At 29.4% G+C, this 19,586-nt stretch overlaps 2 protein-coding genes across 3 annotated transcripts in view; one reads left to right on the top strand and one right to left on the bottom strand.

Annotated features, from left to right (window-relative positions):
• Crag (DENN domain-containing protein Crag) overlaps nt 1-607 on the bottom strand; it is a 44,927-nt gene extending 44,320 nt beyond the window's left edge. The window contains exon 1 of one of the 2 annotated variants that reach the window (XM_072020413.1): nt 67-607. The gene's annotated coding sequence lies outside the window, so the exon portion shown is untranslated. The remainder of the gene's footprint in view (nt 1-66) is intronic. The other variant, XM_072020410.1, reaches the window with a different exon arrangement.
• An 803-nt stretch (nt 608-1,410) lies between these two features.
• On the top strand, nt 1,411-19,299 carry Ppt1 (Palmitoyl-protein thioesterase 1). The gene is made up of 9 exons (XM_072020447.1): nt 1,411-1,765; nt 1,973-2,046; nt 11,813-11,966; nt 13,005-13,114; nt 13,345-13,472; nt 14,363-14,521; nt 15,762-15,879; nt 18,540-18,698; nt 18,941-19,299. Exons 3-9 carry the CDS (start codon nt 11,858-11,860, stop codon nt 19,064-19,066), a joined length of 909 nt encoding a protein of 302 aa, XP_071876548.1. The 5' UTR covers nt 1,411-1,765; nt 1,973-2,046; nt 11,813-11,857; the 3' UTR covers nt 19,067-19,299.
• Nucleotides 19,300-19,586: the final 287 nt, after the last annotated feature.

Genomic DNA, 19,586 nt, shown 5'->3' on the forward strand with positions numbered 1-19,586 from the left:
ATTAAAATTAATCGTTACTTAAACACACTAATAATTATATTAATAAAATACTTCTTGCGAAGTTACCTCTTGTAGAGTATATTTATTCCAATCATTCAGTTTTTTTTCAACTATATCTTTGTCTCAAACTTCCCAAGGTTATCACTTAATACAAACATTAAACTTAAATTTTGAGGAAAATAAGTATATATTTGTTCGTATATTTACAATTTTCACAATTATCCTGCTAAAAACGTATTTTCTGGAAATCCAGAATTACACACATGCTGATTTAAATTGTACATGAGTTTTCGTGTAAATGCAAAAAGTTATGAAATAAATGATCATGTTTTTCTAAAGTTGATAGGAAAAATCAGGAAGTAAATATTAAATCACAAAAATTAAAATAGTACTAGTTGTAGTGTTTGTAGGTTTTCACAAATATTTTACATAATAATCACAACAAAACGTTTTGCACAAGTCGTTTTGAAAGTTAAATATTTCTAGGCTATGTGTCATACCAACTACATATCTTATACGCGTTTACTCTAATCACGAGTGACGTTATTGAAATGTGACGCAAATTTTGTATTAAGAACTAAAATTTTTCTATATTATGTTTCCACTTTGTTGTTTTTAAATACGCAAAACAAATTATTCAATTGAAAATTATAAAAGAGAAGATATTTAAAAGTTCCGTAAGTATCAACTTTTTAAACTATGCATATCTTTATATATTAGCATAAGTAAATGTAATCTATTATTATTTTTCTTTGAAATAATATATATACTAATATATACATACATATATATATATTGCTATTTTTTATATTTATAATAATTCTCAAGAGTTTTAAATATACAATGTAAATAACAAATGTATGAGTATATATATATATATATATATAGATACTAAATGAAAGAAAACTATTATAATAGATAATATACGTATATACTTAATGTACGTATAACAAATACAACTGGTACAGATAATACAGAATGTGTATTTATTTAGATTTAATTTTATTTAATTTGTTACAAATTATTCTTTTTATAATAATTTCGTAATATATTATTTAATATCCTTTTTGAAACTAAACATTAATAATATTTTTCAGTGATGAATAAAAACAAAGCTAGCAAAATATTATCATTCATCATTAACTATACTCACATTTGATATAAAATAACAAAATTAATAAAAATTTGTATAGAAAATCATTTATGAATATATGTATATATGAATATATGTATGTATATTTAGATAAAATATTTCTACCTACACACACACGCACACACACAAACATGTATGTAATATCACTGAAGCCAAAGCATAAGTATTTAAGGAAAGGAACATAAGGTAAGGCGAATAATAGATATTCAGTAATAGAGAAGAAATAATAAAATAGCTTTATTTAAAAATTGTGGGGGTAAATATACATCTATTTTATATTTTAATAATTTTGAATATTCTGCACAATATTGAATAAGCATTCAATTTATTATGTCAGAGTCTATTGCAACTTACAGTGCATGCTCCATTAATCCACGTCTACGGCATTCCATGGTTATATAGTCGTATATATATATGATCACGCCATATACTTATATCCCCTGATATTATTGGTGTTATTGGTAATGTTGGTAATATCTGGTATTATAATTAGTTGTGCAAAAATTGGCAACACTCATTCGTTAGTTGTTGGAGTTGGATGTTGGTAATACGATTATAATGTCAGAGAGAAATCTCTGATAGAGAAACGGAATAATAATCAATTAAAATCAAGTAATATATAAGATTTATTGTAATAATTAAGTAATTACGTATAAAGTATTTGAATAGTGTTATGATAAATAGTTATAGTGTAGTTATGTTAGTAATAAAATATAAAGAGCTAATGTTTATTCTATTTTTCGTGTCCGCCTCCCTTAATATATAATTTAAGAGATGTTACTCAATATATGTATTATACATGCATAAAATATTTTTCAGGATTTCTTACATGAAAGACTTTAAGTATAGGAATGAAAATAATAAAATGGAATGAAATCTAATATCCGAGAACGGTGCATTTTAGGATAAATATATATCTTAGTATGCTCTCGTTTTTACTTTCAAAATTTATTATTTTTTCTATCTTGATATAATCATACAATTTTTATATCTATTGCTTTTGCTTATTACTTGAAGTGGTGAAGATATACACATGTACAAGATATGAAATTCAATGTCAAAATTTCTTTATTGCATCATATTTTATCATAAGGATACAAAATTTACCATGGAACCATGGATCGCATATCAACTGTTGCAAAAACCCAATGCAGGGAAAATAACATCTATTGTAGATTTTTGCAAATAGATATCCCAGATCTACCATTATATATCTCATATTTTCGTTTCTTTCTTTCTTTCTTTCTGACTATTTAAGCAGCCGTGGACTCTCATTTGTACATTTAATGAAGCCAAGCTTTCTTCTAAGATTATGCATTGGCTTTAGATTTTAGATAAAAAAATTAATGAATTAGTCGATAATGGTGTTACATCTCACACTAGTTGACCAGTTCATTAATTTTTAAATGAAATGTTTGCATCTTGCAAAGAAAGAGTATTTAGAAATTGTCTATGCAAAAGAAATTGTTTATAGTTTGGGTGAATTAATTACATCCATCGAACAATTAAAGCATTGAAATGAATATGATTTTTCACTACCTAAAGTGAATGCATAATTTTAAGGAGATACGATCAGAATGTGAAAATTAGAAATGTAAGTCAGGGACTGCTTAAAATATATCAAATTACATAGCTCTGTGTAATCTTTCATTTTTTCCTATCATTAATAACTTAGGCTAAAGATTGTTGCACCTATACTGGAAATAAAAAAGGCATTGGTATATGATAATTTTTAATATACCAAATAATAAGCAAATATAATTTATTTAGTAGAAAGGTTATTTCTAGAAATCTTAGTTGAGAGTACATATACAGTATATATCATTTTGCATAAAATGGTGTTTTATGTTTATTACTGTAAAACCATATAGCATATTTTTTGAAATTATGAAAACATTTCATTGCAAAATAGAATCATAATTTGATATCAATATCTATTAAAAGTAAGATGTTAAAATGTTCGTCATTAAATTAAATAAATTTTATTGTAGTATCAATGTTATAGTCCAATATATAAATCAATATATAATCAATGTTATAGTCCAATATATAAATAGTAAAAAATTGTATTAAACTAATATTTATGATATATATCTTACAATGAAAGTAAATGTAGTATTCTTACATCAATAACAGTACTTATGAATATAAATGTTTTATATGAAATGATTATCAGAAACGTTCGTGACCAAGGGAAAACTGGAATGATATCTGTAAAATTGTCTAATTTTTATTATTTTAAAGTGAAAGTAGCCTGTTTACATTGGTTAGTTTCAATCTTTGCCTTATTCATCGTTTCACTATTTTTTTAATGATCGTGTAATTAGGACTTAATATTATTATTTAGATATGTATATACAATAATGTACATATGTATATATGTATATTATTTACACTCTGTATTGTCTGCATACTATATCAAGTTAAAGTTCATCTAAACGTAAGTATAATACACTTTCAGTATTTCATGAAACCGAAACGGCTTGTATGTAAGTAGATACATATGTATGATTATATAACTTATATTGATTACAAAAGTTCCATTATTCAGTTTAATTGTATAATTACTTGCTATAGTTTAACATATATTTCATTCAATTACGCCAAATTTTCGTAGTGTTATAAATTTTAGGATAACCATGCATAACCTATAAAATACCAATAAATAATCATTGGTAAATAGTAAAGGAGCTCATTATTATTATATAGTATTAATCTTGCTTTAAGCCACAAGAAATTTTTTATAAACAATTATGTAAGATACAAATTTTTAACATTGTCTTATAATGATAAGAATTAAAATTTTTAATTTAAAAATACTCATTGCGTAGTGACATCTGTTATACAGTATGTATAATACTTATAATATACATTTTGGTCTATATTTTTCAACTACTTGACAATTTTATATCATGTCAAAATAATTTTTTTATACTAATCTTTACCTACAAATACAATAAATATTAAAAAAATGATAATAATAGTCTTAATATAAGGAATTTAACTTTAATTATATACATATATACGTGTAAGTTTTAACATTTACATGCATACATCAAATAACATACATAAATCAAAGTATAAAACTAATTACACAAAAGTTTTGTTAATGTATTTTTTGAAAAATAATTTGTTTTTAATATATCATTTGTATTTATTTCTTTAATATTTTATTAATTATCTTATCATTATAAAATTTATCATATTTAATTAATTATAGCTTATGAGTTTGAAATTAAAACTAATTTATTAAGACAGGATTTTACTGTTGTAGGTTAAATTTGTAAGCATAAAAAATTATAATCAGTTTTTAAACCATAATAGTAGATCGGAGAAGAATAAAACATAGAAAATATTTATATGAAATCTCTTTATATGAAAAAATTTTACTATAATCAGTTATAATATAGTAAAACTTTATTATAAATTGTAGATAGAAGCAGATATTTCTTAATACCAGAAAAAAGTTTATTTTATTTTATGTATTCAGAAATTGAAATACATATATAGTTTTTTAAATAAAATTGTAATATTATTACTTCCCCTTATTTAAAATTATCATTAATCTCGAAAACATTATTATTCAAAACATAAAAACATTATTTTGCAAATATGCTAAATATGTTTTTGTTTCTTAATGCCGTTATTCACATAACGTATGTTTTTAGATATTGTTAAACGAATGATGTTTTTAATAAATCTATTAGTTCAATAAAGTGATTAATCGAGGTAATATGTAATTATTTCTTATGTTAAGTAATTACAATAAGGTAGAAAATAGAATAAATAAAATTTCTACGAATATTATCTTCAATGTAATGAACCTTTTGTAAGTAATGAGGATTATAAGTAATTCTTGCACGTATATTTTATCTTCCCTGTCCAAAGGTGAAAAAGGATACTCCGAACATAAACATACGAAATCTCAGTTCTGAATTCAGACAATTCATGCATTTGCAAAATGCCTTCATAACAAATTTTCGACGCTATTTCGTGTTGCATTTGATGCTAGATTTAATCAAAACTTATCCGAATTAGAACTCCGATCTAATCTAATCGGACTCCTTCTTTCTGGATGTTTAATCTTGTTCACATTATGCTATATGAGAATAGGGAATATTTTAAAGTTGTCGATTTTTACAAAAATTACCTTTGTAAAAAGCTGTTATTTTCCGCAACTGCTAAATATACGAATTTCATTCCTTCTTGTTTTTAAGTGGTAAAAGATTTATTTCATAAACCATTGTACTTCTGAATTAATCTTTTCTTTTATTCGTGGTCATTTCTACAATAAAAGGTATTGTTTATTGTACAAATTTGACCATCGGTTAAATATTTAAAAAACGAACAAAATATTTTTATATTTTGTGATCTTTTTATTTACATTTTTTAAAATTCTCGGGTTGACCACAAAGTTGTAATCAAGTCAGATTGATAATTTAGTTCTTTGATAGTATATGGTGATTTATTGTCAGGTATGCATACGTAAGTACATAGGTACATATGTAGACCATAAGTTTATGGGCTAGTCAGTCTAGCCGATCGGTTTTCAGTGTTAAACTGATTATGAGTGATGTTGATTGAATATCTTGTCGATATTAATTTTCAACTCGGTAGTAATGAAGTCGTGCAGTATTGTAGTTGAGGAAATGCAATTGTTTGTGTTTCATCAGATGATATAGTTTTGAGCTACGCTTTTGTTTATTTTCTCGAATTTTAACTCTTTTATAACTTGCTCATTATATCATTATTATTTGGCGTATTAGTTGTGTTGGTAGGGACGTGTGTACACGTTTTACTATATAACGAATATATTTTAATGATATAATACAATGTAAATAAAAATATGTATTATGAAATCACGATTATTCAATGAAAAACACGTTCGATTACACTCTTAATTCTTTATTCTTTATCGAACTGCGACTGTTCGATGCGTATATATCTCATTTCGCTACATATGTCATTATTACAATTAGTAAATATTTATCTTCTTAACCATAACCTATAACAGGTTTTTGTTTGTTCCTTAAGATTATATTATATATTAGTAACTAATTCTAATCTGAGGAACTATAATACTTTTGTAGTAACTAATAAACTGTAATATAAACATATAATAAACATTTTAACGGAGTACAAAAATGTACTACATATAAATCTCTTTTACTAATCTTTAGTTAGCCTATGCGAATTTATAAGATGCTTTAAGACATTAATATGTGTATTTACGATTTTTATATTGATACAGAACTGCAGCTTTTTTGCAGACGCGCATAATAAGAAATTTTATGATGATGTTGATGGAATTGCTCAAAAATTTGTTGCATTTACAAGTTTGAAATATGAAAACATGAAAATTAAATTATAGTTTTGGACGAAATGTTTGACTGAGCTGTAAAAAAACATTGATAATCTATATTAGGTTGACAGAAAGATGATCCAATTCTTTTTTTCAATTTTTAAATCATTTGAAAACAGTATAAACAATTAACGGCAGCAGAACTAACCATAGTTTTGTGCTGATTGCAAATACTCAATATTTCACAAAAGTGTTCTTAAATGTCAGCCACGATGTCACAGTGGTTTTGTATAATATATGTCGGGTTAACGTTATAGTTAGAATCTTTACTGGAATTAGCCATCGTTGTTATGCAATCGAGGTAATGTCGATTAGCACAAGTGTGAGTATTACAGAATCGAAAAGTAACCGCGGTGATTAGACGTTAATGATAATGGTCTTAGGTTCGATCACGAATCCACGGTCAACGGGATAACAAATATACTTTCCTTCAAAGTCTAAATCGAACTCGTGATTAAAAACGTGAAGTATCCAGTTTTTTTTTTATTTGCGTTTATTTTACAATCAATTCTCGTTAGAGAATTTTAAGTAAATTTATCTGGCGTGGTACCATGATATGATTAATAAGTGTTTATAGTATGTTTGATTCTATTTGAATCTAATGCTGAGGTCTAAGGTGTAATGTCTTTTTAGCCTGCGGATCTGTTCCGACGTGTCGAGTAGATGAGTAATTAGAGGGTTTTGGTGGTTGTTAACTCTTGTGCTATCTCTATTGTTGAATTTGAATATTTCTTCTTTGACTATGGATATCTTGAGGTCATGATGTATTGTTTCGTTGGTGACGTACCAAGGTACATCTATTAGGAATCTTAAGGTTTTGGATTGGAATCGTTGTAGAATTTCTATGTTAGAATTACTTACTGTTCCCCATAGTTGAATCCCATAGGTATAAACAGGTTTTAATATGGCTTTATATAGCATTATTTTACTTTGCATGTTTAAGTTGGAGCGTCTAGCAATGATCCAGTAGAATTTTTTAGTTTTGTTTTCAGTTCTTTGGATTTATCTACGATGTGCCGTTTCCATGTCATTCTTCTGTCCAGAGTCATGCCCAGATATCTGACTGACTCTTTATCTGGAATAGGTATATTGTTTATCGTCACCTATGGGCAAGTTTGTTTTCGTAGCGTAAAAGTTATGTGGCTGGATTTGTTTTCGTTGACTTTGAAGCGCCATTTGTGGAACCACTCTTCCATAGAGTCGAGACCTCGTTGGAGAGTAGAGGAGGCAATTGTCGGGTCTGAGTGCGAGGCTAATAAGGCTGTATCGTCAGCAAATGTCGCTGTGGTTATATCTGTCGAAGTTGGTAAGGCTGCAATGTAGATGTTGAACAGCAGGGGTTCGAGGACACTGCCTTGAGGTATGCCAGCTTCTATTTGAAATGTTGAGGTTATAACGTTTAAGTGTTTTACCATGAATTGTCTATTGGTTAGGTAGGATTTTAGGATGGAGTAGTAGGTGTGTGGTAGGATTTTCTTTAGTTTGAACAATAGTGCTTCATGCCATACTTTGTTGCCTGTTGAATGTCTAGAAATACCGCAGTGTAATATTTCTTTTTTCCTAAGTCTTGGGTGATTTTGTGAGTTAAACGATGAATTTGCTCTATCGTAGAATGTTACTTTCGGAAATCTAATTGGTGATCTGGCAGTGTTTTTAGATCCTCTAAGAGTGGAAGTATCATTAGCATCTTCTCGAATAGTTCGGATAAGGTGGGTGGAAGACTAATTGGGCGATAAGAGCTGGTTTCATGTATTGGTTTTCCAGATTTGGGAATGAGAGTAATTAATGATATTTTCCAAGACTTGGGATAGTATTGAAGGCGGAAAATTGCATTAAAAATGGAAGTGATAATTGCAATCCCTTTTATGGGAAGCCCCTTAATGGCTTTGTTATTTATCAGATCATGCCCCGATGCTTTTTTGAGATTTAGACGACGGATTAATTCTATGACTTCTTGAGATGGGAAAGGCTCAATAGGAGGAGACATCTGGAAGGGAGAATGCAGGTATTCAATTATTTCGTCTGGAATAGTGGGGGAATATGGTTTGAAGACGTTAGTTAAATGACTAGCAAACAAGTTAGCTTTTTGTGTAGGGCTACGCACTCATCCTCCTTACAGATAGCGAATTGGAGGGATTAGCGGAGGACTAGAGAGTTTCCTGGATGCCTTCCATAGTGAGTAGGTAGAGTCAGCTGTGGAAGATAGATTGGCAAGATATTTTTGAAAACAGTCGTTTCTATAGTTTCTAAGAGTTTTAGTGAGTTTTCTTGTTGCATTATTTAGCTTGCGCTTGTCATCGGGTATTCTATGACTCTGCCATATTCTTCTAAGTCTGCGTCTTTCTACGATTCTTTTTAATATGTGATGGGGATATTCGTGTTTGTTGTCGAAGCTCTTTATAGGTGTGGAAGGACGGATAGCGTTTACTATGCTGGTGTTTAGGTATTCCGCGGCTGTTTCTATATCTTCGTTTGTTTTTAAGCAAATTGAGGCTGATGTTATATGGTTGAAGATATCCCTAAGGAGTTGCCAGTTAGTGAGTTGGTTGTGAATAAAGCCATTAGGTAGATTTTCAATAATTGTTGAGTTAATTATTGCTATTACGGGTGAATGATCTGAAGAGAGTTCCACAGAAGATTTGATTTGGACATATCTTGGCGAGATGTTTTTGGTTATGAAGAAGTCTAATAAGTCAGGTAGTTTGTTGTCAGTGGGCCAGTAAGTGGGTTCGTTTGTACTGAGGTAATTAATTCTGTTGGTGTTTATACTGTTCAGTAGATGTTTACCTCTTGCTGTAATAAGTCTGCCCCATTGGGTATGTTTAGCGTGGTAGTTTCCTCCTGCTATGAATCTATTGCCGAGGTCTTCGAGGAAGTTATCGAAGTCCTCTTTAGAGATAGAATGTCTGAGAGGACAGTATACCGCTGACGTGGTGATTGGACCATGCCAATCTTCTATTGCTACGTTTGTGGCTTGGAGGTAGTCCTTCTGGAATGATGGAAGTTCATGATGTTCTATGCTGGTTTTAATGATAATTCCGGTGCCGCCATGGGCTTTTCCGCTGGGATGTTGGGTATAATAGAAGTTATAACCATTTATTTTCGTATACCGTCGCGGTGATGCTGCAGAGGAAAACTATGAATGGGTGTGTCTCAGGGCACGAGATCATCGGATTCGTCGAGGACAACCCTCGTTCGGAAAGTAAGGGAAATGGACGTTGCTGTTAATTGGTTAATTTCTATATTTGTGGTTAGAGAAAGATGCTAGCCGCCCTTGAGAGAAAGTTGCAGGAAGTGTCGTTCGTGAGAAAAGCAGATTTTCCGTATCTTGCCGTAGTAGGTGATAGATTTAGAGACTGTTAGGATAAAGACTGTTTGTCCGTTTGAAGGACCTTAGTTAACTAAACTCTAAGATTTATAGCGGGTCCTCAGCCTAGCTGAACATGTACTGTGGAGATGCATCGACATCTGATAATTATCTTGCTCGAAGAATATGGTCTGTGTGTGGCGAGCCATGGGGCAGAAACCATTGGAATGTTTTCTATCGAGTGCCGTTACAATTATTTCTTTTTAAAGAGAACTATACAATTACTCTATACCTCTATTAGGTAAAAACGTTCGTCTCGTGACCGTGGCTACGTTCGACGACTAGTTGTCGCCTCGAGCCCAAGCTCATTATCGCAAATGTCGTACAATTATAATCTAAATGTCTACTATTATAATCTAATTAGAATCTCTTCAGCGTGACACAGTATAAGAATACTATATATAATTAGGCGGTACGCAGTCTTCGCATCAAGTGTTCTTCGCTACAAAAGATAGCGTTATGCACGGACGAGACACGTTGAGATGGCTGTGGCCGTCGGTGCTGTGTTAGGCAAACAGAAAAAATATTGAAGATTACCAAACTACCAAATGCATCCGGGACACGTCGTGTCTATTAATGACGAACGGATACGGCGCGGATGATGTATAAACTTGTGTCCCTTCAAAGTGAAGTAGTGTAAATTCAACTTTACATTTAAAATCTGAGGCACGGCAAGAATACGGAACGGACACAGTCTGAAAAAGAACGGCGCGGTGTGCAACGATGGTTCTGCGAACTGTGAATTCGCAGTGGAAGTATCGAAATTGTATATGTCGAATATTATATATATTTATATATATTTATATATACAATATATAATATATATATATTGTGTGTGTATAAACACATACACAGTATACACACACATACAGTATATATATATTGTATACCTTCGTCATATATAATTTCGTACAATACGTATATATACGTATAAAGCTCATCTCACGTTACGATAAGTGTTAAAATAGGAGCAGCGGTTGTATTGAAAATATAAATAGTGAAAGCTTTTTAAAATGCAATTGTATTATTATTGTTTCAAAATAGATATTACTTTTTGGACGACTTTAGTAGAAGTTACAGAATATTTATTGCAAATATATTTAATAAAAAATTAGTGTACTGTATAAATAGCTATTTTAGGGATATAACAGGGGATCTTATTAAATATTGAGGTTTATTCTTATATTAATATAGTAGATAATCGATCGTTTAAATAATTTCGTGACCTCTTCGAAATATAATATACTTGTGTGTTATTACATATTCCTATACATATCTTGAAACTTCTATACATATTTTCTGATTTGTTTGAAACTTTAACAATGTAATCATAATAGTTTTATAATAGTTTCATAATAGTATTAGTGTTTCAAAATGCTTCGTATAGCACACATGAATGCAGAAAAAAGGTTTAATCGTTTCACTTTAACACAATTTTGAAACGCATAGTTTCAATCGTTCAATTAGTTAAAAAACTTGATTTTTCGATTTTTTCCTAGCTAATTAGTTCGGAAAATTCTTTGCAGTATCGCAAAGGTAGGACATGTTCTCAGTTGACATTGTACAGCTCTACAACTCTATATACTTTACTGTAATCCTCATTCTCTAATTACTTATTTTATCTCTAATTATTTATTGTGATCGTAAAAAATTGTAAACTTTAATCACTGACCGACTTCATGAACTTGCTATATCGTTCTCGCTTACCAATACTCTTGATGAAAGAGATATAGTGAAAACAGGCTTGAGAATAGACAGGTTTTGAACATCGAAACAGAAATTTGAGAAGGTCTAAGGCGAAATGTCAAATTAGTGCTGTGTAGTACTTTCTTTGTAGATCCAGATTAATTTGTAACGGTAGATTTAAATACTATACAACTTCTACTTACTTAAGTAAGTTTAAGTACTATATAACTTCTTTCTTTTATAGGTATAATTGTTTCGTACAATCCATTCGTATAAAAGGAATTACATAATGTTTACAATGGGAAAATATGTTTTAGTACTATTCTTTTTTTCGTATATATATCAATTTGATGGCGTACAAATTGATTCTCCTCCAGTTGTTCTATGGCATGGAATGGGTAATGTTTTTCATCCTTTTTATACAATGTACCTATATAGTACAACTCTGATTATCCGACATAATTAAGAAACAAGACGTGTCGACTAACTGGATCAGTCAGATAATAATAGCCCACTAGTTCCAAGCTTTGCTGTTTATTATTCGTGTAATCGGAGTTAATTTGCATATATGAAATTTGTTAAGCTAAGTTTGAATTTCGCTAAGCTGAATTTTGTAAATAGGCAAATACCATGATAAGGCAAAAATTATTCATAGAAGCAGTGCGTTATGTGGTCTGAATTCAGATAACAGGAAGATATGTATTCGATAAATCGGGCATTATGATGGATGTCAGTTCGGATAAATGGAGTTTTACTGTACAGATCGATTTATCTGAGAACACTCCAAATATCTCGAAAAATATGAGTGGCACGAAAAGATGCTTCAGACAAAAAGTGTATGATATCGCGAGAGACATACTATATTCCTGTATATTTGATTTTGCGATGACTTTGAAACGTCCTGCGACAATCATATTTAAATTTTCAAACAGGAACTTACATCTTTTATTACACATTTTTATAACTGACTTCGAGACGTTTTCAAAACAGAACTTATTATCTATGTATTAAGAACTTGTGTCTTTCGCATCATTCACTATCGAGATATAAAATTTAGAAGTTGACAGATCGATACAACTACGTACAACTGACTGCTGGAAACTGACTGACGTATTTTTATTTTAAAAAACCAAAAATTATTGTCTTGTTTTCTGCAATCTTGTAGTTCGTGACGTATAGGATTGGAAAATATAAGTACTAGTTTTTTTATCTGTCTCACATTCTAAATCACTTCTCTTAAACTACCATAAATTAGATGAATGTTACTATTAATTTTTTATATTACTTTTATTTTGTTTCAAAACGATGATAGCATACAGTAATTAACATTTTTTATAATAGCATTAATTTTTAATTTTTCATATAATAAATATAATAACACATGTTTTTATACAATAGATACTAGATATTATGGTTAAAAGATAATATAATTTCAGGAGACAGTTGCTGCTTTTCATTTAGTTTGGGAGGAATAAAAAAATTGATAGAAAATAAAATACCTGACATTTATGTGTATTCCATTCGATTGGGAAATAATGAAATAGAGGTAGGTATTTTTGTAATTTTTAATTACTTATAAAATAATAGCATCTTAAGTTTATTATACATAAATAGATACATATTTTTTGAATTTTGAATAATCTAAACTAGATGGTTAAAAAGTTTCTCTATCTCATTTTTGCTTTTTGATAATTACTAGCCTGTGATGTTCCAATAACCGATTTTTTTTTAGGCAGCAAGCTAAATGTTTATTGATACTTTATTATAATATTTTAGGATGTTGAAAACAGTTACTTTGGAAATATTAATGAACAAATACAAGAAGTTTGTCAACAATTGTTGAAAGATGAACGTCTTAAAAACGGTTATAATGCAATTGGATTTTCTCAAGGTGCTCAATTTCTGTAAGTATTACTTATGAGAAAATTAACAAAATTAAGTATTTGATGGAAGGTCTGATCTATCTGTAAAAGGAATTTATTATTGTATTTCACAGATAGAAGATATCTATTAAATAATATACATTCAATATATGTATTGAAAATCATGCAATAAGCCGAGGTCGGTAATTGTGATCGTGTAAAAGTATCAAAAATGTAAAATGACAATTTTTAATACAAGGCTTCGTTTTCTAGAAAATCAATTATGACTCATTAATATAATACATAGTATAAACATAATATAAATATAAACATAACATAAATAATGTCAGTGCAAGGGACAATGGAACATTAACATTATTTTTCAAGAGAACGGTTGAATTGCGACCTATAGTTCTTTTTGCAAAGTTGCCCTTCGTTACAAGTACTATGCGATACAATAAAAAAATTTCATGCTGAATTTTAAGATGTAGGAGATGTTCAAAGACGTAGACTCACGGTGTGGCGGGCATGACACTTACTTTCAGTGTACCCTGCACATTGTACATATACAAGCATATATGCACGAGCAGATTTACATATATAAGTACATATATACGTACATATGTATATATGTATATACACATATACCTACACTAATCCTAGTCAGTATTACAGTCTTAATTCTCTTATATGAATACATACGTAAATAATTTGAAGATTGTATTTATCGTAATCACCCAATAAGTGGTATTTGGACTACCGATAATATGACTTAAAACAAAACAAGTTCAATAAATTTTTTAACAAGTTAACGAAACTTGAAAAAAATATTTGTATTTCTAAAGTAAATTCAATTTTACATATAACAATAACAGATGTGTTACGTACAAAGATGATATTGGAATAATCATTTAATGTTTGATATATTACAGGAGAGCGGTAATTCAAAGATGCCCCAATCCTCCGGTTAAGAATTTCATCTCCTTGGGCGGTCAACATCAAGGCGTTTTTGGATTGCCAAATTGCGGAACATTGAAACCTAAGATTTGCAACTATATAACTCGCATGATCAAATATGGAGCCTACTTACAGTATTGATTTTTAATTTTTACTTTTGTTTTCTTACAATGTCTTACATACCTACATAATATTAATTTAAATAGGTAACCTGTAAAGTCGTGCACAATCATAACAAATACTAGGTTGCAAATTAACAATTTCAGCATTTTCATGCATAACTCGTTGATTTTAGAAGTTACATATTTAATTTTTGTTTTCTGTATCTGTTAGGTTCACTGTCCATGAAGCGTCGCTTCATAGAAGCACAAGTGGATCGTTTATTGCTGTAACGTATCTATGCTTCTGTACTAACTACTGACAATGTTAACTCCAATTGTCATGACAAAAACAGTTCGCTGCTGTTTCACGGAGAGCTGCACATTACTTTATAATGACCACTGCATGGGAACGTACTGTTAGCATCAATGCGACGCTTCATGGATAGTGGGCCTTAGCGTACCATTTTGCAGTCATTTTGGTTTGTCATGTGTTTGTTGTTTAATGGAGCTATCCCCAGCTGATATTTAGAAGTAATTATTCCTACGCATTCAACGTATTAAAGTTTTCGGAAGATATAAAGACTGAAAAAGCTGCTATGAGATTGATCAACGCGATACAGGTCATCAGTGATTGACGAAAGATTCCTTTTACGTTCTTATACGCTATCACGAACGCACAATTATCGGCAGAATTCATTATAATGTTACTGACAGCTTTTTGTAAATATTTCGTAAAATAAGACCGAACGGCGGTTACGCTTATAGATGACAGTTGTTTAGAATCATGTTCCCGATAACATATCAAAAAAATCATCGAAATCTAAGATAGCTCTCTAAATAATTACCGTATTTATACCTACGTCTTTTACCAATAAAGCGTTTTTTTTTTATAAAGTTTTACATTTCATTTGTATAGTATCAATTTTTTGTATTACTAATTTTGTATTATAATTTTTTATAATATTACTAATACGAAATTTATTAGATATAATTAGTAAATAATTAATATCGTTAATTAGTAATAATAAGTATAAGTAGTGTACAACGTATAAAATACCTTTTGTAGTCACTATACTTATACCTTTGAAAGGAATTGTAATATTGTTCCTTTAACATTTATATTAATTTACACTTTTATATAATAGCAATAACTTATACTTACATGTGTATAATTATTACATAGTACATATAAAATATAAAGTATATATTCTTTTATAAATACTTTCATTTCAGTTCGTTACTCACGTTATAAAATTATTTTATTTCATTATAGGGCAGTTCAAGGAAAATTTATTCAAGCAACGTATTGGCATGATCCATACCAAGAAGAAGAATATAAAAAGAAAAGTATGTTTATGGCCGACATCAATAACGAGCGTTATATTAATGAGGTAAAATATCTATATGTCTCCATAACACTTTATTAAAGTATTAAAAATGACAATTATCTAATAAGGGAAGTTTTCTAGGTGAGTTATTAGTTAACAAAAAAGTAACTATTGCATGTTCTACTTGTTAGTAGCTGCTACTCTATCTCCTAATAACTAAAATGAGTAAAATTTGATATCGGAAAAATGACGTCGAAGTCCGCCATAAGCACTTCCGAAAATGAATATAAATGACAGTTTTTTGTAATTATTTTAACCTTTGGCTTTTTTTCTAAATACATATAAGTGAAATAACTACAATAGAAAACAAACTTGGGTCTCAAGTCAGGTGTTAAACATTTTTTTTATCCATTTCCCCCGAAGTTCAAATTGCATTTGACTATACGTACTTACATACATATACATGTGTGACTTTATGTATCTGTACACGCTAATGTTTCTTTCATTTTTCTACTAATTTAGGAAAAGGTTACTGCTAATAGAATATTTTATTCTGTTTCAAATTTCAATTCAGAACATAATTTTCCGATCTACATGATAATTATAAAACTTTTATCCTTCAATTATAGTTTAGAATACCGAAATTCGAACTTTGAGTGGAATAGATAAAAAAGAAATGTTTAACACCTACCTATCTGACTGAGGCCCGAGTATTTTTTCTATTCTAGTTATAGCATTTGAATTGTACTTAGAAAAGTATGGAAAATTGTAAAAATTTCAAAAGGTCATTTATTTCTATTTTCGGAGCTATGTAAGGCGGACATGGACGGCAATTTTTCGAGTGAATGGCACTCGTTTCATGATCATGGACGTAGAAATTAAAATAAAAGTACTTTATTTCAAATGGACTGGTAAATATCATTTTTATAAAATAAAACATAAATCGAATCCTTAGAATACATCATAACGTGCTTAATATTAAAGTTATTATTTTACATAAAAAAAGATAGGAAGAACGAATTGCAATTTAGTAACTATATACGTATATCAATATATAAAGCAATATATGTATATCAATAAATAAATGGTAGATACGATATATTTTTTTCGATTGCTTTTATTTGTAATAAGAGATCAATAATTATAAATATTGGCAGTAGAAAATTCTGCGATGTCAAAAAGGACATGTATAAAAATGAAGGAAGTTTGGAATTAACACAGTAAAAGAAATGTTATATGTACAATTATCATGCTTTATCATGCTTTTTTCTTAATGTTACAGCTTCCCTTTTTCAGTACGCATTTTTGTATTAATATTATACAGACGTAGCAAGTACGGTCTTATAAGACTGTACCGGTAACAAGTTTTCATTTATGTTTCTAACAATATGATAACGAAATTCAATGACCAATCGGCGATCGTCCATTATTGCGTGCGCCGTATCACTTCTTCCTTTTACTGACACGAGTTTGGGTTCCGCAGATTTGCGCTTAATTTTTATACATAATATGTAGGCTCATAAACTTATTCTAATGGAGGCGTGGCACAGATTTCAGTCCTCTGGTGGTAAGATGGCAAAATACTGAAATACGTCCTTCGGTCTCTTTGTTCATTTATTTAAATCATCTGATTTATTTACATTCCAAATACATACTCAGTAGCGTTTCACAATTTCAGGATTTGTTTTAATTGAAAAAATGTTCTTTCAGAGCTATTCTATTCAGTAGTATTTCTTTTGGAAAGAATAGCTTGAACAGCTGTTAATGTAAATAATAAGCCTTATACTTAATGTATTAATTGCGGGACTTGAAATTGAAAGATTGATGAAATCGCTCTTTTCTTTAATTAAATGACGCCTACGACTATCTAGAAGAGAAAATTTAGATAAATTTTCTACACGTCTTTTTAAAAATCATCAATTTTATGTCCAACTTTTCATCAATTTATGATTACATACTTATTTTTCTACTTCTTTATTAGTTATTTATCTGGCTTAATAGAGCCAGTTGTAAATGTAATATAGATATTAAAAAAAGTATCTACTTACTTGATGGGATAAAATCTATTGTAAAGTGTAATGAGCATATTTTCATAGACGATGATAATGTACTCTTGCCCGCTTTTAGAACTTTCATCTAAGCATTAAAGCGGTCAATAATTTCCAATTGATTTAATTTATTTTTTAGTTTCATTATAAATTTTTATTTTCCGGAGGAAAGTAGTAAAAGCGGACAGTGTCATTTTTACATAAAACTATGCACAGAGGAATATATGTTACTTCTACTTTTTCTATAAGGAAATACCATTGTATAAATTTGTATAGCTACTTAAATAATTATATGAATCTTATTATACCGATCAATTTAAAAGCATTGAGATAAATTTGAAAACACTAGCTTTTCACTACGCGCCCATTTAAAATTTAAACATTGATGGTCATATGGGTAGGTGAGCATTTACTCGATCTATCTTTAGTAGTTTAATTTTCTGTTACAAGTTGGCTTATCGAAATTCTCTGTTTCCCAAAATGAAAACTAAAGTATAGCAAAAACTGAAAGAGACAAGGAGAGAGAAAAGAGAGTGCGAGTAAATCGTCTCTTTAGAGTTGTGAATTCCTTTGCTAAGAAGTAAAGTAGAGCTAAGGGTGTGCCAATACCCTATAATAATTGTTGCCAATTACGTTCTTATCTTATCTTTAAATAATATTGAAATTTCTTTTCAGACGTACAAAGAGAATCTTCAGAGATTACGTACCATGGTACTAGTTAAATTTACTAATGATACCATTGTCAAGCCTATAGAAACGGAAATGTTTGGCTTTTACAAACCAGGCCAGGGATCGTTAATTCAAACATTGGAACAATCAGATTTATATCGTGAGGTATAGAATTTTATATAGGTATCGTTACAGGATTATGATGTAATAATGTTTGAAAACACAAATGTCGTTTTTTAGCTTTTGTCTGGTTACAAACATCTTTGTTTAGTTATAAGGTTAAAAATAAACGTTATAGGTTCAGTTATCACGAATACTTGGAAAAATTAATTGAAGTTACAATTGCGTTTCAAAAAATACAACTGCAACGAATAATTTCAATCAGAAAATAAATTTTTACATTTCAGGATCGTTTAGGTTTGAAAATGTTACACGATTCTGGGAGAATTCATTTTCTTAATGTACATGGCAACCATTTGCAATTTACGGAAGACTGGTTTGTAGATAATATAATAAAAAAATATTTGTTATAAGGATTAATAACATTAAATAACGTATAAAGAATTAACCTTTTTGAAACAAATGTTATATATGTGTATACACATGGACATTTCACTATCTTTGCTTAATACATATATCATTATTGTATCTACGTATTCCCTTCACTAATGCACATTCTTCGCCTGTAATTAGATGCTATCGCAATAATTTAAATATGTATACTTTTTGTAAAAACTACACCTATTCATCAATAAATTTTTGTATCATTATATTTCTGAAATATGGAGTTATCTAAATTGAGTGTCACATCTTGAAACGAAATATAAATTATTTGAGGTTTGTCTGTTTTCTTTATTTTAATTTCAGATACTTCGTTACAATAATATCGAACACAATATCTATCACACTTAAGATCTCTCTCAATTTTTTTCACAAGCTCGACGCGTTTGATTCGATCTTCCACTAAATTCTCATATAACTGGCATTGGATTTCATCAGTGGCGACTATAATATCGTTTTTCAGTTCGTCAATCGTGTTTCGACTATCAACGT

This window comes from Bombus fervidus, chromosome 17 (assembly GCF_041682495.2).
Source record: "Bombus fervidus isolate BK054 chromosome 17, iyBomFerv1, whole genome shotgun sequence".
Lineage (NCBI taxonomy): Eukaryota > Metazoa > Arthropoda > Insecta > Hymenoptera > Apidae > Bombus > Bombus fervidus.

Bases quoted from the DNA above. Each gene is read 5' to 3' on its own strand.
- Ppt1 (XM_072020447.1), top strand. From the start codon at position 11,858: ATGTTTACAATGGGAAAATATGTTTTAGTACTATTCTTTTTTTCGTAT. The intron at 11,967-13,004 runs GTAATGTTTTTC...ATATAATTTCAG, and splicing joins TGTTCTATGGCATGGAATGG to GAGACAGTTGCTGCTTTTCA. The intron at 15,880-18,539 runs GTAAAATATCTA...ATTTCTTTTCAG, and splicing joins ACGAGCGTTATATTAATGAG to ACGTACAAAGAGAATCTTCA.